Source organism: Amia ocellicauda, chromosome 2 (assembly GCF_036373705.1).
Source record: "Amia ocellicauda isolate fAmiCal2 chromosome 2, fAmiCal2.hap1, whole genome shotgun sequence".
Classification (NCBI taxonomy): domain Eukaryota; kingdom Metazoa; phylum Chordata; class Actinopteri; order Amiiformes; family Amiidae; genus Amia; species Amia ocellicauda.
In genome coordinates, this window is record NC_089851.1 from 3,848,978 (window position 1) to 3,874,297 (window position 25,320).

A 25,320-nucleotide genomic window follows, 5' to 3' on the forward strand; every position below is an offset into this window, starting at 1 on the left:
TCATGTGAAATTGAATATAAAATTGCTTTTTCCTGTTAAATTTTTAATTTAGAAGTACATTATATAACTTTTTGGCATTTTATTCCACCCAAATTGCATTAGAAACTAAATCTGCAGATATGAAAGCTTACAGCCAATTAAGTGCTGCCTCCAGGCTGTTCCCCTAATTAAAACAATAGGCCAGGACCTGATGTGCAAAAAGTCCTGAAGTATTATTCAAATCCAACAGATTGTTATTGTAGAACTGATATATTTTTTTAAATCCAATTTTGGGTTGTGTAGGTAAAGTTGTGCAATGTTTGTTTATAAGCAGATGCACTGTTTTATTAGCCTATGTTTTGGTGCTTAATTAGGCTTTTTACTTTAATGATCCTCATAGGCCCCATCTAACTATTTTTAAACCTCAAAGAAATCTGACTTGTTTTTTTTCTTTAGTATTGATACCCCGTCTCAGCCACGGTAATTAACAAACTTTGTAGCAATAAGCCTTTCAAAGGGCTGCCGAAGGAAAACAAAACCAGGAGAACAAGTTTGATGTATCCCTCCTTTGTTATAATTAGTAAAACCATTATTAAACGAACAATTATCTGTTGATCCTTATCTGCTATCATCTTTGTTTTGGTGTCATGTGTTACAGTTCTACAAAGAGCTGTTTATCAGTGTATTGTGCATATGGGACAATTCAGTGTTTACTTATTTCTGCACAGGAATGGGATATGTTACTAGATAGTCTTTGAATATGTAGCTTCATAGCATAAACACATCCTGATTTGTGAATACCTATAGAGTAGAAAACTTCCTCAAAGGCCTCATGGAGCCACCAAAGCCTCCTGGTTAGGACTACATGTGGAGGGTCGCTTGCTTTTAGTGCACTGAGTATGAAGACCTGTTTCCAAATACAAGTTTATACACTCTTCCTGCAAAAATAAATAATTAACATGCTCTGTCCCTGGAATCTAAATGATCCCCCAAAGGTACATTACTTAGTGATGCTAAATTGAACACACTATCCAACCAGGACTGTAGATTCCTCTTAATTAGGGGTGCTTTGCATTCTTTTTTAATCCATTTCCCACTATTTAAATTCTTTCATTACACACAATGATTTTTAATTTTCCTGTTGGAGGTTTTTATCTTTCTCAGTCCAGGAATGAAGTGTGAGTTTTAACAAGTATTAAACAATGGACTCTTATAACTTGGAGAGTGTCCAAAAAAGAAGCACGTATACATTAATCTGAAAATGCCAGCTGTTGGTGCCAAAGTCATCGGGGTGCTTTTTCATTACATTATACACAAATACTTAATGGTTAAAAGCACACAATGTTTATGTGGACCACTGGGACATTTAATAGCTGTTTGTGAATGATGGCTCTGATTATATAAATGCAAACATATGGTTTTAGCATATAATTGGGAATATAACATTTTTATGACGAGGGGTTTTAGGATTAATAGATGAGCATTTCCAAAGTACCTAAAGATTACTGATAACTCATAGGAGTCACACTTTATCATCAGAATACCTTTTTTGGCTGTTTAATTAGGTGTACAACTCAACTGACATAATTATGACAATATCCATTATGGCATATATTTACACTCCAGTGGAAACCTGATGTATTCAATAATTTGGAACATGCCGTAAGCACACGATCATGTGGAAAACTACATTTGGACAGACTTGTGTGAAAGGTATTACTGTACATTATTCCTGTAGATCAAAGTCACAGTACCTCTCAAACAAAACACTGCTTCATAGGAGTTTGCCAGAGATGTCTTTGTAGCTTGTCATTAATGTGCAGGAGTCTGGCTGTGTCCCAAATTCTGAAAGGAAAAACACCTTGGGCCATATTTATAAAGGTCAATACATCAAAATGCAATTTTTCACCAACTCTTTTGAAGAAAAAAAAACAAAACTAGAGTTTTGCTGCTACTATGATGTCCTTACTATGTATATGTTCTTAAGAACTGTGATCTCCTTCTTAGTTGAAAATCTGTCACATTGAAAACTAGATGTGTGGGAATGTATAATGCATATCTTATTCTAAACACAGCTTAGGATGCAAGTATACTATTTATGTCCTTAGTTGATTCGTTGTGCTGCCTTCCATTTTTGTAAAGTGGTCAGTAATAAAATAAATGGCAGGAAGGTAACTTTTGGGCACCTGTAAAGAAATTTAGAGTGTCTCTTGCAAGTTACTTTGTCATGAAAATGTCCGGGTTGGTGAATAATGGCACCAAGCTGACAAATGTGTCCTTTCTCACAGAAATTGATATATTAGTAGGCCCTCATGAGTTCCCATACCTCATTGTGAAACATGACAGGCATATGCTGCTTCTGAGCTGCAAACTACACACTAGGCATTTCATAGGTTGTATTCCAGGCTTTACCATGCATTACACATCATGTTTGGAAAAGAGTGGGTTTCATCTCAATATTTAAAAAGGCTTGTGCCACTTAAAATCCACTGCAAAAGAAACCTCAAGCATTCCATGATGACTAAGGAGTTTTTCTCACAATTGCATCATTATGGTGCTGCTTCCAACATGTACAGCATAAGGTAAGCTTACATAATCGAATGCCAACTTCTTGGTTGTGCTGTTAACTATAGGTATTAAAAGCCCACTCTGAGCATATCCCAAAAGTGAAGTAGGGGTGCCATACTGAACTGCAGAAGGAGTGTCATTTCTTGCCCCACTTGTGGAAAATCTGTGGTAAATTTCAGTGTCTGTTTGCACAGTTCTGGTGTGTAAATGTGATTCTGTTTGAGAGATTTGGCTTGCAGAGCACAGATGGCCACCCGGCTTTACTATATCATGTCTACTCTTTTTTTAACCGTTATATTTTCAGGGCTTTGTAGTGGTAAACTTCATCTCAATAGAGAGGAAAAAAGCAAGGAATCGAACTTGTCCTTTGAGATAAATACAAGTCAGTGGAGAGTTTCCGAACATCTCATAAGCACATCTGACAATACATACTTTGTCACTCAAGGCATTTAACAGTTTGCTGGTCTGATATTTAAATATGTGAGATTACTGCCAAGCTCAGCCATAGTTTCCATAAGGACATTTTCTCCAATTACTTGGTTTCAAACTCTTCTTTTAAAGGTCAAATTGTAATTTTTCCTGGAAAGTTTTTAACACTCCATTGATCTCACATTTAAAATGTTGTTCTTGTTTACTTTATACAATCTGAAACTCAGTATTGAATGAAATATTGGATGCAAATGTATACATCTAGTTGCACTACCTGTAACAAAATTTGAAGCTTGTAGAGAATAATTAAATGTCTGCAGTTAATCAATTAATTGGATCAATTAAGTAACTGGCAGTGGGGTTGGAACAAAACGCGCACCTCTATGCATCCCTCCAGGAGTGGACTTAAATTGTGTAAGATATAGCATGATGTTAATCCTTTTTGGTATTTCGGGATTGTGTAAAATCATGTAGGCTATTAAAATAATCTATGTGTTAAACAAGACTGTAAAATACTAAATCTGATCATAAACCGTAGTAAATGATGCGGCAATTTTCCGTAAATGTACAGAAGATTTGTTAGTGATTTGCTAAATGTATTGGTGGCCTGGAGGTAATTCTGAATAGTTTCTTTGAAGTGCAAATCAAAATAAGGCTGGTTTGTAAATGCTAGTTAGTAAAATGCTTCACACATGTCTTTGTATCCATATAGTGTATTAGATTAGTCAACAAATGTCTGCATTTGGAATGCGTTTCCCCTGAAGATCAAATCGAGGCACTTCTTGATATAAATATAATAATATTTTCAATGCTTGTTTCTCCGTTCTAATGCTGCACATCTTCTCATTTGACTTTCCTGTAGGGCTGGGATGGTGGTTAGAAATACTAAAAATACCTGTACATCATTACAAACTATTACACAAAACTAGATGTCTTGGTTGCTTTGCTTCTTTGCATTTTAATCAAATGAAAAGGACTACCTCCAATGAAAGGAAAAAGACAATCACTGAATTAAGCAGAGGCAATTACCGGTAATCAAATCAACATAGAATCTGGAAATACTTCCGAACTAATAACTCGTCTAACTTGTTTAAAAGCATTTCATTTACTCATGTTAATTGATTATATTGGGTTTATAGTATAGCAAGTATGAGCTATGCAGAGCACACTGTAAAACACGGTGACCTCTGTATTTAGATGATAACATGAAAAAGATTGCTTTGAAAAAGAAAAAAAGAGAACTCTTGCCTCATATAAAAAACTAAACAAACAAACAAAGAAGTGACCTGGCAAGGGATATTTTAAATGAGAAGGAAAACAAACTGAAATGCTGAACACAGAAAAGACACCCACTAAGACATTGCTGAATGTGCTGCTTGGTTTAAAGTGGCCAGTAATTATAGTTTTATCAAATTCTGATGTGAACAAACTGTGCGATGCAGCAGCTTACTGAGCAGAAAAATGACACTGCATGTGCGCAGGCGTAACAGGCTTAAGATACAAACTGAAGCTGAAATTGATGTGCAGTAAAAACAGAAGCTACCCTTTAATTTGAGCAATGCCCCCCCACCCCCGACCGTCCCACCCCATTATAAACTATAAAACAAAACTCACTCAACCTGATCAGAACGTCTTTATTTTTCAAAATGAATGATAATTTTCTCTTTGTAATTCGTCTATTTTATCTCCCCCCAAGTATGACACTCCTGAAAATCTTTGGCACACCGGATTGGGAAGCGTTGGTTACACCCATTCATTGCGCATCACTCCGTCATCAATGCTTTTCTATTTGTATTCTTGCTCTCAGTGCTAGTGAGGCTGATAGACTGCTCTCCCACTGTTGAAAGAAACGGTGACACTGTGATAAATACCTGGCTGGAAAAACAAAATCACCCCAACCCCACACTCTGCTTGTTTGTGACCGATCCGCAGTGCCACGCGCTGGTCCTCACGCTCCGTTCGCTGACAGATCTGACCCGTGTTTTCTGTGACAGGTGCGGCTGCCTTCAGGAGCCTGCAGCACTGTCTCTCGTACGGATTAGCATGCCAGCAGGCTGTGCAACTTACAGGAGGCCATACACTGGAGACAGATTTTGACACATTCTGCCGTTTGAATCTAGCTATAAAAAGCAAGATTTATTTCCTTTACCGTTACCGTTTTTTTTAGTGTAGGCTTGTTTTTTCACACACACTATTTGACTGTGCATGTACTAAGATTTTGCTCTGTGGGGATCTCTCTCTGTGTACTTGGAAGAGCTTCGTCAAATCCTAATTTGGTTGTCAGTTGCTGCCAGATTGTTTTAATAAACAATGTTGACCATATTAAGGCATCTAACCTTAAATGTGGGACCCCCAAAGTTTTAAAGTGTCTGGTCATCCACTGCATGTTTGAAACAAGAGTGAACTTTATCTGGGAATACAACACAATACACAAACTCAAATAACAGAAAAAACTGTACATTGTGTAGGACGTTTTTGTTTAGCTTGTATTCATGAACTCCAGATACATTTTTAAATGTATTATTTATAGGCTAAATACAGCATAGAGTAATTCAATTAAACTGGCTCACCATCATATCGGTAGACGAAGGACACAGTCCTTATCTACATTGTGTAAATAAGCAATACAAATGGCCATTGTTATTATGTCCTTGTGCCTTCGTCCATCAGCTATCAGCATGTTTCCCTTCATTAGGATTTCTGCTCTTATTCCTCATACAATCAGTGGTAACGTTTGCAAATAAACAGAAATATATTGATACAACAGTACAGAAACAGAAAGTTGGTTATTGACGTCTCCAATTGCTTTTTCCAAACCATCAGGAAAATAGAGACTGTTAATGAGACTGCATGGGTATGACCGTTGTGCAGATTTCTGAAAACACCTTTACAGTTCTGTATAAAATAAAATGTAGTCGCTATTTAAAAATATATTGCATTTCTTTATTTTCTTGCCTTTCTAGTTTAATCATGTGTGGCTTGTGTTGCGATTCCACTGCAGTGTAATGTTCCTGACTTTGAAACGCGTGTTTGATCTTCCTTTACTTTGAATTCTGTCTAAGCGCTCACATGCGTGCATTATTTTCATACATGGCTCACATTCAAATACAAACAAAAAAAGAAAACAACAGCAACAACAACAAAAAATGTCTATTGCTTTTCCAAATATAGTTGCTGTGCATCTAAGGGGTAATTTCAGGCTGTCATGACGAGCCTTTCACTATTTATTTTTAGGGAGAGGTGACTATGACAGAACCTGTGACAATGGAAGGACGTATCCTAGCCAGTGCCTTTTTAAAGCATTAAAAGGTCAAGCAGGTGGACATTTTGTATTTCTGAACATGTTATGATGTCATTTAGAGGCCTTTGTCCCCTTGTCCTCCCCAGCCTGCAGTTTGACCTCTGCATATGATCCATACAGACAAAAGTAGGGTTTCTGAGCGTCTTTCCGCTCTCCTCTCTCCGACTCTCTTTTCATGCCCACATTGCCTAGTTACTGAACCCCCAGAAGAGGGGTCTCAGCTGGGATGGTACACGATCTGTTTGGCCTCAGCCATAAACATGTAGGCCAACACACTGTGTGAAATGGTACAGCATTGCATAACTGGCCTACTGCACCATGTGGCGAGATGTTTTCCCCAGGTGAGCCACAGAAGACCTCGGGCAGCTCAAAAGCAGCTTATCACACAGCATTTGTGCCCTTCTCAATCTGTACACATCAACTGTTACCCTATCTGTCAGGCGTCTCTAATGCCTTTGCAATTTAAAACACTTTTTATATGACGATCGACATGTCGGCTGCAACGCTTGGCAAAACATTTTCCAGCGGGCGTTCTGGTTCAAATTCAGGCATTTCTAGGATGACCCGGGTCTGCTGGAGAGCCAGACAACTCTTTTTTTTGTGTTTTTTGAATAACGTTTTGTAAATTTAACCCATTTTCATATGTCTTTTAACATTGTAGCGTAATTTGTTCTAATACCAAATCAGTTAGGAATATCCTGTTTAATCTCTCTTTCATAAATGGGCAGCAGTGTTTATAGCTGGGTAATTGTGTGTACAAATAATGTGATATATTGTAACAATTGTAAGTTGCCCTGGATAAGGGTGCCTACTAAGAAATATAATACAAATATGTATGTGTTATATATTATTTTAGGTTGTGTACATTTATCCAAAACCACTTAAATACAGTAACCTTATCTAGATATGTAGTGCGGTATTAACGAGGTGTCTGACAAAACATAGGAAGTTACACAAATGCAATGCAAACACGTGCACAGTGAAGCAGTCAAGTGTGTGATACAGTATGGGCAACCACAGCAAATACAGCACAGGTTTTCCATACAAATGTGCTTTTTGCAGTGAGCATGTAGTAAAATGTTGGTGAAATAAAAATCTGATTAGCCTATAGTGTGAAGTTTCATCATGCATCACATTGTTTTTCTTCACATGTGGTTGACGCTGCTATCGGCCAGTTACAGTTAAATGAAAGTCTTAAAACAGAGATTTGTGTCCATTTAAAAGATTGCCGCTGCTGCTGCACTGCATCTACATTAGTTTCTCTCATTGTGTCTGTCAAGTGTACTGCTCCGACTCGGCGAAGTCTTCTAATTGGTTTCGTTGTTCATAGAAAGCTCATACATACGACTAAATTATACATGTTGCTTTTCCTTCTGTAAAGATGTTGTAACCCCTTCCGTTGTTCCGTATGTAGTACATTGTATGCTAATAAAAATGTTAGTCACCCTGGATAATGGAACCTGCTACACAACTAATTATACATTCTTCCAGGCAGCTTCTTGTAGTGTCTGCTGAAGGTGTGATATAGACTCAAGAAGGAAAACATTTTAATTTGTTTCTCTCTCCTTCTTCACTGGCTGACGCACTGTCTCTGTCAGAGATAAATGCAACTTTCTGTCTAATTGACCTCGGGTGCTGTAAATGTTTGCAGATACCTGTCTTCAGGCTCATTACCAGGTGACGGCAAAGTCTGGCGAGAAATCGGGTTTCTCTGTTTGTTTTCTTGATATCAAGTTGAACTAGATCTTGGTGGGCCTCACTGCAGCGAGTGTGTCAGTTGAAATCACATTTTGTAAGGTAGTGCTTGAACAGTTTGGCTACAATGATACGATCGTTTTCTTTTTCGCTCGATGTAACCTACAAACAAAAGACGTTCATCGTTCCATTACATCATGATAATTGATTGGATTTATTTATGTGTGTGTGTTGTGTGTATGTATTTTTAATCTGCTCACTGCTATGACTTCTCTACTACTACAGCCGAGGTGTAGGCAGCTGACACGTGTCCTTCACAACATGTGCTGCCAGACCGAATGCCTCTTTCTAGCTTGGAAATCCATAGTGCAAGTAGCAGAGCCACAGCATCATCGGGTGGGCTAACTCTGTTCTCGCGTGGGCTTTCGGGTACCCAGTATGCTACAGGAGTTTCTCTTGCGCATCAGACCAAACGCTCTCCACACAGTGGCTAACTGGTCAGGGGACAGGTTTTATTTGGATTTGGTGCAGTCTTGTTGGTGAGGACTACATTAAAGCGGTCTCATTCCTGTCATTAAGCGATTCTACTAAATTTGTATTCTAAGGTTCGCTTCTTAAATTATTCGTCTGACCGCATTTTCCACTCGTACCGTAGGTATGAATAGTCCACAGAAACCTGCTACAATGTTTGTCTTTAAATGTCCCTTTGGACCATTTTCTCCATGAGGGGCTTGGTTGTTTCCATTTGTCATGCTGTTTCATTGTGTTAGCCTGCCTCGTATTTATGACACAATAGGCTTTATATAGGCTGCAGTGATTCTTGTTAGACACCACACAAAAGAATCCTTGATTTATTTCTAAAAGAAAGAAGGCAAAACAGAAAAGAAAGGAAAGTCTAAGCATGTCTACCTCGAGAGGATAAAAGCCTGTTTGTTTTGTTGACGTATTGAAAGTGGTGGTGCCATACACCGCGTCTGGTGTGGGTAAGAAACCGTGCCCGTCGCTCTGTGGACTGTTTATAACTACTGTACTCGATATCCGAGGCCTTCGGCTTCAAAACAGCGCTTATAGAGAGCGGGTAATGTTTTATTTCTGTATTAAAGACGGCCGAGGTGTGTCATGGAAAATCCATCTGTTTTCTCAGCCGTAATCGTTGACATGTCAGCTACTGTTTTCACAACGCCACTTTTTTCTATCCTGTATTTGGATCTTATTCTGTCCGTCTCATAGGCGAAATTAAAAAGACTGACTGGCCATTAGTCTAAAGTTTCACGGAAGAGTGTTGACAAAGCCTTATGCAGCAGATGACATGTTGTACCATCATTTGGAATAAACGGAGAGTTTGAAAGCAACATTTTTTCAGTTGAATTAGGTATTTTTTAAGATGTATATTTATTTAGCAACAGATATTTTCACCTTGAGGTAGTTACTAATATTAATACAAATTGGCATCAAAAGCTAAATTCCACAACTTGGAAATTACAGATACACAGTGTACTTAACTAATACGTGTTTGACTTAGAATAATAATAATAAAATAAGCCGAAATAAAGTGCTTAGTCTTCTGCAGAACCATCTGTTCAGTAATCTGGGCCCACACTTCTCTCCTGTACGATGCCAGCATAGAAAGTAGATGTAGGCAGAGATGTACATAGTACTTCAACTTCTAGCCAGTGGGAGGAAGTCTTTGAAGGAACTCTTAAAGACTAATGAAATCAAATACCTGCTCAATAACCTTGAAAACTTGAAAAATATCAGTAATTTTAAGATTAAATTAAATTATATCTTTGTCTGGGGAAAAAAAGAAGAAAAACACGTTTCAATTCAATATGTGAGAATTATATAAGAAGATCAAATGATATGTTATACAAAGAAACATTATATGACTGTAACACACCATTTTTTATGGACTTGTATTTTTACTAACAAGGCACGACCCCTGTATATACTTTGGTAACATCTTTAAATTCTCTGGTCCAGCCGGGTGCCTGAAACAAAGTCGACAAACAATTTATTTTGACATTAAGGCGATGTTGGTTTGTTTTACTGGCAGGCCAGCTGTTCAGTGTGTGTTTGAAGTCTGTGATGTATAAATGATTCAATTCCAGGCCGATCCTTTTATACATTTTGTGTTCCATTAAATTTCTACAGCAAACCCCACATGAGATTTTATACCTTGGTTTTTTGGAAGTTACAAATCTATAACAATGAAGGTAAAATGACAGCCAGTGTGTCCCCTCCATGCTTTTGATAGGCATATCAAGTGGAGACAAGATGTCTGTCATGTAGTCTCAGATCATATTGGTGTTGCTGTCTATCTTTTGCAACAGAGATTTGAAAGTTTATCTCTTCTATCTTCTATATGTTTATTACCATGAAGATGGGGCCAATTTAATCTGATTACAGATTGCCTGACCTGATTTGACATGTCTGTTTAGCGGTTTTTGTCTTTTAGCAGTTGACCGAAGATATCTAAGGTCATATCTCTCCATTGTTAACCCCTCCCCTCAAAAATGAAGCCTAAATGCTAATAAGTGCTACGAAAAGCTTCGCTAGCAAACCGACCGCAAAAGGATCATCGTAGAATAGAGCTATTGTGAAATTGTGTTATAAATGCAGAATGTACTTTTTGGGCACATTTTGTTTGATGCCTTGCCTTCTCCGGAGCTCTTCACTTCCCCGTCTCTGCTTTGACAGCCACGAAGAAGCACAGAAATGCAGAGGATGCCAAATGAGCAGAATACATGAAAACCACCGAGCTGAAGTTTGCTGAGAGTGTAAATAAGAAGCAGGCTGAAGGAAAGCTGAGCCCCAGTGTTTTGCTTCAGATTAGCACTTTATTTCCACAGCCATTTTGCGGGTGTGTGCCAAAATCCATTGTTTCCAGGGGATGAAACGGATGACCTTTGCGAAGGGAGTGTACAGGGCTGAGATGGGAAGGTCAATAGCCCAGGCTTTTTGGCACAGCTTGTCTGTACCTCAGCTGTTTCCTGCCAAAAGGCGCTTTTTTCAGATTTACGTCATGCTGCAATAGTGAAGTGTAAGGGCAAATAAAACCTTCCTTGTTCAGCGTTCATAAGTCTATTTAGGATTTTTTTTAAATCTAAATAGTTATAAGAACTTCAGTCACTCGGGTATGGGTTTAACTTGTTAATGTATTATCGCCTCTCTTAATGAACTAATCTGAATGATTTTCCATTTGTTTGCTTGGGAGATTAACAACTATAAATTTGTGTGTCTTTTAAAAGGGCAATATCAGTTTCTGGTGGAAATATTAAATAGTTATCTTATATAGGTGTTCATTCAGAATGTAAATACTGTTGACATGAATAGCATGGTATTTTCTTGTGTATTTACAAATATCCATGAAACTGAGGAATTATTTTGTCGGGGACTGGAATGGCCTTTCCATATGTATGCCTGATCGAGTGTCATATTCTCAATGGGGGGAAACATCTTTGTAAAAAGCAATCTGTAGAGAATTGGGGGCTTCTAAAAAAACGAAAAGGAACAACGGGGAGATGACAGAATAACGATTAGTATTTCTTAATCCCCTTCCTTTACTTCTGCGGTGGATTTAATTTCTTTTCAAAGGGCCCTAGTAAATGACAAGCCTTTTCTCGCTCTGAAACGGCAAGCTTTCTTACTAAAGCTATCAGGAGTTGCTTGTTTTTTGTCAGATGCAGTATGTACAGTACAGTATGTATATATAAATAGTACAGATAACAGACAAAATAGACAGTCTTACACAATTTGTATAACAAGGCATAAGCCCAGCTTTTGATAACTGGCAGGAGGAACACAGTGCCATTCTTCTTTCGGTGCAGTTTCTAGGGCAGGCAGAGATGTCAATGCTCCTGCGTTCTCCTGATTTTTCTGTTTCGGATAATCCCCGAGTTGCTTGGGATTGAGTTCAGGCTGTGAGCAGGCAGGGTGTGAAATGCTTTAACTGCTGTTCTCCTAGATGATCGCTTTTTGACCAGACTACAATATCAAGCATACACAATATTTTTTTAGTTCTGTGGTTACCTAACTTTAACTTATGTTTTGCTTGTTTGTTTGTTTTTCATCAGATTTTCAGTTTTGAACCTGGTAGTCTCGGGCAAATGTTAATATTTCTGTATTTGTGAAGCTGCTACTTAATACGAGTGATTTTGTATGATGTCAACCATGCGAACCATTCACTGCTGTCACAAATCATCATCATCTCTTCTGCTCCTCTCTGATTAGTGTTGTTTGTGTACCATTTCAGCACAGTAATGACATACCTCAGCTTTGAAGTAGTGTGCTGCGAATGGTAATTTAACACCTTGTCTAGTGGTCAATAACGTAGCATCCAACCATTGGTAAATTACATTTTGTTGTATCCTGTTACAAACGACGCTATAATTTAGATCTTCTGGATCTTGCTTTATGCTTTAATAAAGTCGATAAAGGAAAAGATTTATCGTCGCCTGTGAGGGTTCTGCTGAAGTCATGGAAAAAAACTGAATTAGATGACATTTGTTGTGTGTGTATTAAATTGGAGGGAACGGACATCTAAATCGATATCGTTCTTTGGCTAGTATGTCACAGTGTTAACTCTCTCTCTCCTTTTAAAATAGATTCAGTTCTATTTTGCAGGTAGAAAGTATTTTAAAACTATTCCTGAGCCTTATGTGGATATAAGCATGAACATGTTAGAGAACCCTTTTGGATTTATGAATAGTGTTTAAAGTTGTGTACTGGCCCATTTTTAGACTAACATATACACTTTTGCTTTCAATAACTTCTGATTTGCATTGAATGGATTTAACATGCCTTTTGGTGAGCAATATATTAACATTGTTGTCCTCAATAAAGGCACTTAAGCTCATTAAAGGTAATTTTGACATCAACTTTAGTTAATCTTTGAGTAGACTTTAGGGCAAGTGTACGCATCTGTGACATTTGCAGCTAACCGAAGGCAAGGTCAGTTGTGAGTCAAGCTTTTGTCTTTGCTTGTTCTGGCCCACAAAATGTCAGCTCATCTTGTCCAGAACTCTCCCCCCTTTTCTCCTGAGCTGAGACTGGCCACGGTCAAAATGCTTGTCTTAGCTCCTGTGGTGATTCTTCAGAAAGGAGAAGGTTGGTCTTTCATCTTTGCTATTGATCCGCAGTCACCAGCGAAAGAGATGTATGTGTTGTGTTGTGTGCATATCTTATTGGTGTTCTTGGAAATGCCATGATAGTGTACATCATCAACACTGGGGTTTCAAACTGTTGGTAATCAGAGAAAATACATTCGTGTTTAACTCTGCTTTGTAGATTATCAGCAGCCACGCATTGTTTTCCTCGATGGTGCTTTGGAACCTGTCTCTTGAAAAAGGACAGAATAGCAGTTTGGTTAATGGACAGTTTATCAGGGAGTTAGGATATTGAGCAGCATGTCATTTACTTGATTACACTGGGGATAGAACACCTGCTCTTTAACTTAGAAAGTCGATTTTAATGTTTCTCATCCTGGTATCGACCCGGTCATCGTAATGGTCATCAGACAGCATGTGATAAAGGCCCAAATGTGTTTTTTAGCTTTGAGCTTTCCTTTAGGGTTCAAAGGTCAATTATATGTTTTGGTGCCTTCTGCTTTCAGATTGAATAGTCACTCTCACTATAGAATAAGTATAGGAAAGCATAAGGTATCCACTTTTACCGTCTCACAGAGAGGAGACAGACCTGTGGTCAATAGAGAACACCGATAGAAAACCTTATATAGGCTTACTTATCAAAATATGACCATTGAATTTGACCTTTTGAGCTTTCCTTCACTGTCAATCCCACTATGACTATTACAGATGCCCTAATTTCTCCTAGAAGGAAGGCTCAAATCTGCAATTTGACAAAATGACAAAATGGTTTAAGAACCATGGTCTTGATCTTTATCCAATTCATAAAGGTCAATCAATATTGTACATAGACTCATGTTTGCTATGGAACAATCATATTTGCTCTGTTAAAAACAATGCCCTGCACTATGACCTTTGACATCTCGTTAAGGCCAAACTGAGAGTTTCCTATACACAGGCCTGAACAATGAGAATTCTCTTCAACCCGTGATATCCTGCCAGTTTAAAATGATAGTGTACAAAATCTATGCATTGCAAATGAAAAAAAAAAGTATAATTAATGCATCAACAATATTATATTATTGTTTTGTGAATTTGTGTGTACTTGATAGGGGCACTTTAAGGGGTTGATGGAGAAGTTGAGAGATGTGTTCACAAGCAATGCACATCAAACACTGAAAAGCAAGCCAGCTGAGCTCCAAACACCCATAATAAAAAAATAAATAACAGTTGACATAATGGGACACAATAGCAGACTTATAGGAAAGTTAATCGATTACATCATAAACCGAGGGACCACTGTACTTTTCTCTTTTCAATAGAAACAATAACAGATCTTCCTGTTACTGTTTCTCTGTTCTGCCTGAGTATTATATTTGCAATCCTTCTTTTAATAATAAAAAAAAAAACTAAAAAACTTTTTGTGTTGAATTGTTAGCACAGAAACTTCAGGGGAAGCGGTAGAGGTAGCTGATGTAATCTAGCCAATTTGTGTAGGCTTTGACAAGCACCAACAGATGGTAGCTACATACCTATAAAATGTAATTTCTCTTGGAAAAGCTGTGCTTAACCCTATAACCTTTATTCTATTACAAACAAAACTGTTTCTTTGAAGCTAAGGCAGCAGGGCTGTGCTGTAATAGATACTTTTCAGGGATGTCTGTCATTTAAACCCTATAAACTTGCTGACGAATGAAGACCAAACCTGCATTTTAAGTGCTCTGCTTACAGACTGTTTGAGTTGGAGATTTGAGCAGCAAGAAGCAGCTCACTTGCAAGCCACACAGTGCTGAACTATGAATACATTTTAAGTTAAATTCAAAATATTGTTGAGCAGACAACTCATATTTCGGAAGGTCAAATTTCTTGATGTGCTTTTTATTTTGTGTTGCATGTACACATTTAATTGTACATTTCTATACATCTGCATCAACCTCAATTTCAAGTGCTGTGTCTTGGTGTTTGGTAGGCTCCTCGTTCAGAAAGATGGATGTATTTTTAACCATCCTGCAAGAACAAAACTGAATAGGTCTGCATTCAAATAAATATAAACCTAACCCAGCAGAGGCCATGCCTGGTGCTTGAAGCATAACCTTTAGTCAGTTTGCACACACATACAGAGTTTGTCATCTTGATTCTTTTTTTTTTTTAATAGATCCCAGGGATTGCAATTTCTAGAGTCCATTTACATTTTCACCAGAGCCCGGGAGAATGCATTCCTGAGCAGTACCTTTAACAAACGCACAGACAAATGGATTCTCTAGCTTCAGAGCTGCTGTGTTATGAAAGAGAGCCAAAGCCATTCGACAAATTGGTCTAGTCTCTGCTGCCAGACCAAAGCTGCTGGGCTTCCTGCCAACTGTCCATTGTATGAAGCATTTTGAGGACAATGGGGTAGAGTTCTGTTGCCCATGTAGGGCTACAACAGAATACAATTTTGAGGTCAGCCATGAAGGTACAATCCACACAAGATGTGTTTCTCTGTTTATTTTAGAACATCTGTGAATGCAACACATTGTTTAAATGGGTATATAGATGTAAACAAAGTAAAACAAAATAATGAAATCAACATAAACTACAACTTTACTGAATATCATTAAAATCCAAAGCTTCTTAAAAAAATAGCTGTGCATGTATCGTTACCTTAAGCTCAAGAAATGCAATGATGTATTTTGCAGTGCGTCCAAATAACATTCGGATTGCTATGGCCAGTATATCAATTTCAGTGGTTAAACGTAGGGGTGGGGTTTGGACTGAAGTTTGCGACTGAAAAGAAACAACATCTTAGTCTTAGCTCACCCTTCGTGAGGACATTTGTGTTCTCTTCCTTGATTTTCTTCCTGTTGAGTTTCCTGAAACAAGGGAAACAGCACTGCATAGTCCATGCCCTCCCTTCTTCACAAGAACTTCGATTGCTGTGGGTGGAAGGACTGCAGGAAACGGTCAAATCAAAAGAAAACTGCAGTAAATCTGCTACTTGTGCACATGAATAATAATAATAATATTGCAGTTATTCCAGAATATTTAAATTATAACATCTTGCTAGGAGGTTTCTTCTAAATCTAGACAACACACAAAAGAATACATCTTTTCCTGTAGAAATGGCCAAGTGCTCAGGTGCCCTGGCTTTGGATGCTCAGTTTTGAATGATTCACAGATATCCCAAATTATTCAGCATCCAGATGTCTTTCGGGGTGTCTTTTAAAGAGAATATATTTTATGAGCCGTCACTCTACATCTTAAAGACGTGATGTATCAGCATGGTGATGAATCACATCCCAGCTTCTCATGAGGATCCAAGAGTCATTGGGATAGAGATGCACTAACATATTTAGATTCCAAACTTTGCTGAACACCACAGGCGATGTGTAAATGCAAAATATGGCAGCTAAACAAAAGAGGAAGCTGAAAGTAATGATATTTATGACTCGCTAGCACACCTTTGCTAGCTTGTTTTGTAGATGAGGTTTTAATCCAAGAATATTTGTCTTTCTGTGTAAGAACAGATTTGTGTTCTAACATGCTCTACATTTGCAACACTGTCACAGTTTTAAAACCATGAGGATTAGTTACACTAGATATAGAAGAAGACTGAACACAAATATGATGGAAGAAGCTTATGTTGTCAGGGTTAAAATCAAGCTTTGCTCTGCTTTGTGTAAGTTGAATTCGCACCCAAATGTTAATTAGCATAACCTGCTGCAGAGCAGTGCTATTATAATATACATTATTAAGATATATTGTAATGGCTATGGTGATAAAGTCCTGGAGTCAAAGTAAAACAAACTTAAAAATTGTAAATAAAACTGTATTTGATCATTCAGCTGTGCTTAATTTTTCAATCGCTACAGGGTCATTGTAGCTGTGTAATATGCAGATTTGTCACACCAGTGTCGTGCAGTTTCTTGCACAGATGCCCTCGTTCACTGCGAACTGAAAGGCTATCATTGCTGATTACTAGACTCCCCACTGTGCTGGTTAGAAATGCTTTCAAATTAATGGCATTTTTTTTTGCCTGTTGTATAATAAAAGTACTTCATATGATGCAGCTGTTCCTCTTGAACTGATTCAGGGGAGGAGAAATTGAAATGCAGAGGAGATGGAATCGGTAAACAGGCTTTTCTTTCTTTCACCTTGTTGGGTCGTCGAATCGAAGGAGTCCAATCACCAGCGTGCAAATGCGCCTCATCAAACACTCCCGTGCGCTTCATGCATGTGGAAGGACTTCTTTGTGTTTAAAGCACTCAGATCTTTGTTACACACTGACATTGTGTTCTTTGCAGTTGCATGAAACAAAATTCATATTGGAGAAATATAATTGAATCACCCGTTTCCCAATTGTGTCTTTTTCTCTCGGGGAACTATTGAATAGCAAATCGCAGAGCAAAAATCTGTGATTGTAACTGCTGCATACCCATCAAAAAATAGGTTTTGGGTTTTGACCTTATCGAAGTTATTTGAATCCGTTCTATCGTACAGGAAGAGAATGACAGTAATTCAATTACATTTCAGCTCACAGTTTGTTAATATAATTCTGTGATTCGGATACAAACACACAATGAGGATATGCATCCTAGTTTGTTATGCTTTTTAAAGTATGCCATTTATTTTTTTCTCACATCGAAACAGCAGATGATAAACTGTATTTAATAACCTAGATCTTTTCATAAAAATTTTACATGGAACATGCCATCTGGTGTTTTAATATTGCAACTACACTTTATTTTGAGCAATGGCCGTGTTAAACAGTATTAAAATCTCACTAAATTAATGGTCAATATTTAAGGTGCACATGCTATTAAAATAAGTATTTGCTTCAGTGTTAAATACAGTGCATTTGTGTCACTAAATAGATTAACTGTATTCATGAACAGATTTTTGCTGCATAGATTCGTGTGATTAGGAGCTGAAAATAGCAGCCTCCTTGAACTCCATGCATTAGCATACAGAAAAAATGATTTTTAATTTCAGTGTCTGCATAAAACATTTGAATATCCACTACTGTAGCAGATAAATACTTTATAAAATCTCAAGTTACCCATGTTCTTAATTGTCTGTGGTTAATTTGAATCAGATTTACAAGATGATTTACCAGCATATTTTTTATTCTCTATAATTTCTGTAAACTTAATATGGAGAACTTTTCTGAAGAAAACCGTATTCATCCAACCTATTTCAAATAACCACAAATCTTTTTACAATACATCTTTATTTGGTAATGTTTATTGTGTTCTTGACACCCCTGGAGGCCGGGGCTGTTCCTAAATAAAACAGCCCGAGTAACTTCAGTGATATTACAGGCCGGGTGAGCATCTCCTCAGAAGGGCTAAGCCTTCCCACAATACCATCTACTGCTGCTATTTAAGGATGGGGAATTGTTACCTTTTTATTTTTTGCTATAACTTTTTATTTGTATTATTATTTTTACTTTCCTCCTTCTGTTATATCATTCTTTCTTTTCCTCTGGTATCCTAGATTTTGAATTTTCACACCAAACCCAACAATGTAGTTTACTCTAGACAAAAAAACTGATTAGCATTTAGGCCAATTCAAGTTATGAGGTTCTATGAATGATTCGATTCACATAAGTTTTATTTCATATTTGCCTACTGGATCACCCTACATTGTCACGGGACAAGACAAACTAGCCTTGTTCAAGCTTCATTTAAACCTCTCCTTTTCTTTTTACACAGATTTAAACATGGAGTACAATCCTTCGGATCATCCACGAGCAAGCACGATATTCCTCAGCAAGTCGCAGACAGACGGTATGTGCTTCTGGCCTACGCGAGTATATTGAATTTGTATACGAGTGCATGTCATCTAAATACAGGGGAAGTAATGATGTATTAGATTAGTTTTTTACTTCCTACACTGTAAACTGTTCCCTTTATAAAGACTTCTAGCACCGTGCAGATGAAAGTGAAAATGAAAATGTTAGGGTTCACATGCCACCCCAAAAATACATAAATGTGGCTTTACCGACAAACGTCATTAATTTCCGCAAAATAAATGCTGATCTCAATCAAAATAAACAATGATCCAAACACAAACGTGGTACATTTTTAACATATTACTATCCATTGTAAAAACTTGGCAGAAACTGCTTTAATTTTTTTTCCAGTTGCTGTTCCCAACAAAAAAGGTAAGTTAAAAAAGAAGTGTTTTGAGGCTGAAAGTGTTCTGGTTGTTCAGTAGTTATGCTTAGCAGCTCCAGACCGCAGCCTGCAAGTGTGTACTGCTTTGTGTATTACCAGCTTGAAATGAATAGTGTCTGTAAGTAGTGTTTGTTGTTGGTACATTGCAGATTGAATTGTGGCTTAGCAGGACCGTAGCTTTTATGTACCGTTGTATGCTTCTTGTGTTATTCATGCAAGTGTTGCAGTTTACTATGTCTGTATGCCTAATTCCAGGAGAAATATTTCATATATGCATATATGAAATGTGTATGTGTGTGTGTGTGTGTGTGTGTGTGTGTGTGTGTGTGTGTGTGTGTGTAAAGGTACTTTTGTTTCTCCATCTATCCATCCCTCATCTATTGCTCTCCCTTTTTGTGTGTCTATGTATACGTGTGTATATCTATAATATATATACAGATAAAATGTGTGTGTTTGTGTGTGTGTGTGTGTGTGTGTGTGTGTATATATATATATATATATATATATATATACATTTTATTTATTTATTTCTCCACACCCTTCATCAATTTAATTGAACTGTGTTAATGAGTCAGAGAGTTGCAGTTAAAAGGATTAAACCCTTATGCCAACAAACTGGAATCTTCAATCTAGGCTCAACATTTGTTGTTTAAATTGTACAAATAGTGGAAATAATATTCGTAAAACTAAATGCATCGCCAGATCAATGCTGTGAATATTTACGAATAGAACTGTAAAACATTTTGTCAGTTTCCCCATAATTATAATAATAATTATTATTAATAATAATAAATTATTATTATTATTATTATTATTTGTTGACACACACCCTTATCCAGGGCGACTTACAAAATTTAAACGCAATACAAAGTGCAAGAATACAGTGCAGTTCAAGGCATCAAACTTTACAAATTCCAATTTACATAATACTGTGCAATTCAAACCATTAATACATTTTACAAATTAGCAGTGAGGGAGAGAGCAAACGAACACAAGTCTGATTTTAACGTGTGTAATTTAACCTTACTCTGGTGCAATATGTCATTTCTGTCTATTAGCATTCTCATTCAAGCACACAATGCCATTTCAGGAGGCATTCTCCTCTCCCTCCCAATGTAGTGTTGAGAGAACATAGATTGGCTGTTTTTAGTACAACTGGCCCTGTTACTAATCATTCATGGGCAGAGACGCAGTATTTACTCGAGTCGGGGGGAGGGGGCAGATGAAAGATACGAGGTGGCTGGTGTACAGTATGTTGGCACCTGGCTGCTCACTCCCGTCCTCAGGGTGATCGGCGCTCTTTCCAGAGGATGTCCACAGACCTGCTATGAATGTTGAGCACCTACATCACTGTTGTGAGGCCAAGCGACCGCTTCTGGCCGGTTCTGAAAAAACTGATTAGCATGTGAGTGGGAGGCCACTGTCAGGATCAGTATAGTTAAACTGCTTTAGGTATACTTCACTGGTCACCGATATGGTTCAGCACAGACAGATGCAGGAGTTAATCAAAATACAGCGAAGAAAACGGTGGGGAGGGGGAAAAAATGCACGATTTCATTTTGAATTGCTCTTCATTGAAGCATTTGTACTGGATAACTGGATTTTATTCTTGTATGTGACTGTCTTAACTGTGTCATCTATAGTTTCACTGAATTGATGCAGATTTTAATAATTAATCAGCTGCATTATTTGGCAAAACAGCCTTGATTATTTTCCATTATTCAGTTCTGACTCCTAAAATGTGGATTTAGAGAATAAAATGGCACAAATCGAAGCATGGGGGATATTTTGGACTTTTCAAAAAGGTCTTTTATAGTAAGGGGGTTCTTTTCTCAAAGTTCATCAAACTGTGTATTAATGAAGTGAGTTAAAGCAAGCCAGTTGAATTTCACGGTATGTTTAAAATTGTGGTGTATGATCAATATAAGAATGTAATGTCATCGATTAGGAGAACAGACTGATTTCTTTACCAAAGATTTGAGCACAGATCTTGTGTATGGAAGAATACTTTTTTATAATCATCAGATAATGTTCACCATCTACTTAAAAGGAATTTCTGTGTGGGATAACTTGGTATAGGTGTGGTTTATATTTAGATTTTTACATAGTCATTTAAATTAAGCAAGATTTAGATGAACCCTTTAATATAGCATTGTTGCATGTCTCCTAATTCCTTCAATCAGTTTGACTCTAGTGGATGTCCTTCCATTGCCTGCGAAACATTGTCAGTTTCTTGCAGCGACAGAAAGCGGTTCAGCTGACACAGTGCAACCTGGGAAAAGACGTAGTAAGGAAATGCAGAAAGGGTGTACTCGTTGTGTAAACCGTAACTCAACTGGAGTAAAATCGAGTTCCTCTAAGCATCTTTGACTTCACCAGCTCTCTGCATTCACACTGTTGCCCACAGTCTAACTGTCCTGGTGTGTGTGTTTGGCATCTTGTAGCTCCAGTGTTAATTACAGAAGGCCAGGAAATCCTGCTTTTCAATTCCCGCTCAGTCTCTCGTTTCCTGCATAAATCTTTATGGGTCCTAATCCTCTGACATTATGGGTCCTGCATTCCTCAATAGTTAATCAGAAAACCCCAGTTCCTTTGGGCTACAAAACACAAATTATATGTGTGGAGAGCATGATTTATGATCGTGGTGTATACGAATGTCTGTATAAAAATTCTGTTTACAACACAACCTTATTATTGTGAGTGTGCTGCAATGCTGCCTAAACAGGAGAACTAATATGCGTGGGAAGAATCTTGTACAAAAACTCACTGCTTTTTCCGTAGGTTTATTTTTGTGAGCTCCTCTGTGCGTGTCTTTATGTAGTAAAATCCTGAGGTATACAGATTGTTCTTGTTTGCTCCTTTTATGCGCTTTCATCTTGTGCGTATTGTTAACCTTCAGTGTCTCTGGATATGAATGGTGTCTTCACTACAGGGTTTATTTACCAACAGAAATCAGTTTGCATTTATATCCACAAACTTCACTGTGTCTTTGATGTCCTCTTTCCACATGTTTTATAGTGTTATCCCTCGCGCTCACTCATCCATATTTCAAAAGTGGTGCGTTGACTTCAAAACAATATATTTCACTTTTGCATTAGATGATCACAAAGTTCAAAAATGTATTTATTTGTTTCATAAAAATGGACGTTTTGACCAGACGATGGCCGTCCTCAGCATTTCTCTTTCCATATGTTGCCCTGCTGCTGTTCCTTGTGACATTACATTTTTTTCAGGGATTATAAGTGCAAAGCTAACATAAATTGGTCTGACTGTGCGTCCTATGTACAGGAGAATTTCATGGCTTGTAAAAACCAAACTCCAGAAAACACATTTGCAACTTCTTCAGTGTATTCCCCTTACAGAGACTGAAGGTTTATTTTTCACCCCTTAAATGTCTCCCTTCTGTATAACCTATTTTCCTGGTTCTTGTTTTGCATGAAACACTAACAATGGATTTGTATATATATTAATATATATTACATAGCTTGTGATTACAGTTTACAATTGTACATTTCTTCCTTCACAGTGAGGGAAAAACGGAAGAGCCTCTACATTAATCATGTAAGTATAAACTTTGGTTACATTTCTGGGGATACATAGAAACAATATGTTTGTTAATGTTGAAGAATCAACTGCATCTTGAGAATAAACCAGTGTAACTCTCGTTTTAAAGCCTTGCAAAGACATATTTTACATTCTGCAGCTCACAAAATCACCTGATTTGTAAATTGTGATTTGATATGTAGGCATAGACTACAATGAGAATTTATATTGAGGTGTGAAGATGATTCTATGGTAATATAGGCCTAATAGTAATGTAACGGATGCCTTTATCCAACATGACTAACATTGTCTAACCATCACTAACATGTAGTTACTAATGGTTGCAATATTTTTGTTGTTCTTTTATGAGCTATAACTGGTAGATGCCCCTTACTTCGATCCCTTTCCACCCAACTTGCCAAGCATGTCCCCTTGCAAATTCAGACTGTCTGAGAATAGACCATAGAAAAGGCTGATCGTGCTCTGAGTCCGGGCAGTGAGTCTGGTGTGGGAATGGTTAACAATCTGCGTAGTGACTTGGATAATGCATTGGGGGGAACAGAATTAATGTTGTTGTTTTTCTTTTCCCTTTCTCACAGAAACGATTTACATTTTATGAAGAGTCTGGGGTAAGGAAGCTAAACCGTAATTGCACATTATTGATAAAGAACACCGCCTAGAAGTTCAATTTATGTCCTTTATAATGATTCATGTGATATTGTAATTTAAAAAAATGTGATGTAACTTCTGTAATTCATTCTTCGCATTAACCTGCTTAGTTAGTGCAGTTGTTATACTAGGGAAATGCAGAAGGTGTGGCTATGAGGGGAAGGTGTAGACAAGTGACAGTATACTTGTATGTATTGTCTTTTTTTTAAATTTGTATTTTTTTCCCCATTTAAAAATTGCACTCACTTGAACATTAATTCATAATATTTCAAAGTCTGCTTAGCTGTTTGGATGACTGGGCTTGTACTTTAAAAATAAAATGAAAAGGATTTGCAGTCAATGGACCTCAATAACTGCAGTGTAGTTTAAAGAAGCTTTTCTCACTTCAGTTCTTCTTTTGTTGACCTTCTTGAGCCTTTTCAGGAAGATTATGAGTAAAGATGAAATTGAAACCAAGCCTTGCTGTATGGCTTCAGCTCTCACTTCCAACGGTCACATTAATATGAGGTCTTAAATAAAAATACAAAATTGGTTATGGGGCCTTTTATAGGGTGATCAACCCCAAAATATGCCTCTAGTATTAAACACAACCAGTATTTTTGTTTTATGCCAGGTTGTATTTAAGTATGTAGTTATTTTGTATGTATACCTAGAGCTCTGTAATGCAGTATAAATGATACATGTGTTATTTTGTCTGTTGGTTTTGATTTTTAAATTGTATCATACTTTATTCATTCAAAAACTAGGGTGTAGATTAATAACGGAGGGCAATTATACCATTGTGAACTATGCCCACGATATTATTGCTGTCTTGTAAAATACAGAGGAAAGAGTTGAATCTCGGGAGTTTTATTTGTTATTAAAGTAATAACTTACACAGTTTATAAAAACACACTGTCCTCCAAATGTCGTGCAGTCCTGTGCAAGGTTGACTAATATAGGTTGACACTGTTCTTCTGCAGCATCCGCCCGGGCAAATTAGAAGGAAGTACAGCTCCTGTTCCACTATTTTCTTAGATGACAGCACAGTTAGTCAACCCAACCTCAAGTATACCATTAAATGGTGAGTATAGGGCCCAGCAGTCATGTGCTTTTCACTGTTTCATGTCATGAGGCTGCTTAGCAAATGTGAGATGCATATGACAGATAGTCATGTAGTTTAGTGCATGGAATTACATAACACACAGTCACAAGATGAGGTGTTTTCTTGCCCTTTCCGTCTCCTCATAGTAAGTCTTATTGCTTTTGACAACTGCACAAATCATTTAAATGAATCATTTTGTAAGACTAGTGAAAACATTTGTTTGCCTTCCACATACCTTTCATGTGCAGTTAGTTTCATGTGGTGGGACCCTAGTTACAGTATACACTATAAAAATACATATTCCTCACAGGTGCAAATAACAGTTTTAATTAAAGCAGTGAAAGGTTAATGCTAAGAGGCAACAAACTTATGGTGAAATTATTGTACATCTTTGAGAATTATTAAAAACTCATTAGAGATGTTACTACAAAAGTATATATGTTTTTAAAGAATATAGATATCTTGCCATTAGGATAATATGCATAATTGTGCCTGGAACAACAACAATGTTGTAAATATAGTTGCACAGCTGGGCAGAAGATTGAAAAAGCAATTTGATCATCTTTAATCAATCTGGACACTAATAGTGGTTTCTCTTTACAGTGTAGCTCTTGCAATATATTACCACATAAAAAACAGGTAAGCATCTTTTCTGTACTATTTACTAAACTGTAGTCTTAATATACATTAGTGTGCAAAGTAAGCCTAACATTTCTATCTTTGTTTGGTTATGCCGGGAAGTTTATGAAAACAAATCTAGAAATCTATTAAAGAGTGCCAATATCTGTTCACAACTGCCACGTTTATATT

General features: G+C 37.3%; 1 protein-coding gene across 2 annotated transcripts in view; it reads left to right on the forward strand.

Annotated features, from left to right (window-relative positions):
- ccny (cyclin Y) overlaps positions 1-25,320 on the forward strand; it is a 49,949-nt gene that overhangs the window by 13,235 nt on the left and 11,394 nt on the right. Inside the window, exons 2-7 of one of the 2 annotated variants that reach the window (XM_066716402.1) lie at positions 18,750-18,824; positions 19,181-19,201; positions 22,741-22,775; positions 23,357-23,386; positions 24,389-24,489; positions 25,114-25,149. In XM_066716402.1, the coding sequence (XP_066572499.1) occupies positions 18,750-18,824; positions 19,181-19,201; positions 22,741-22,775; positions 23,357-23,386; positions 24,389-24,489; positions 25,114-25,149 (298 nt within the window). The remainder of the gene's footprint in view (positions 1-18,749; positions 18,825-19,180; positions 19,202-22,740; positions 22,776-23,356; positions 23,387-24,388; positions 24,490-25,113; positions 25,150-25,320) is intronic. The other variant, XM_066716411.1, reaches the window with a different exon arrangement.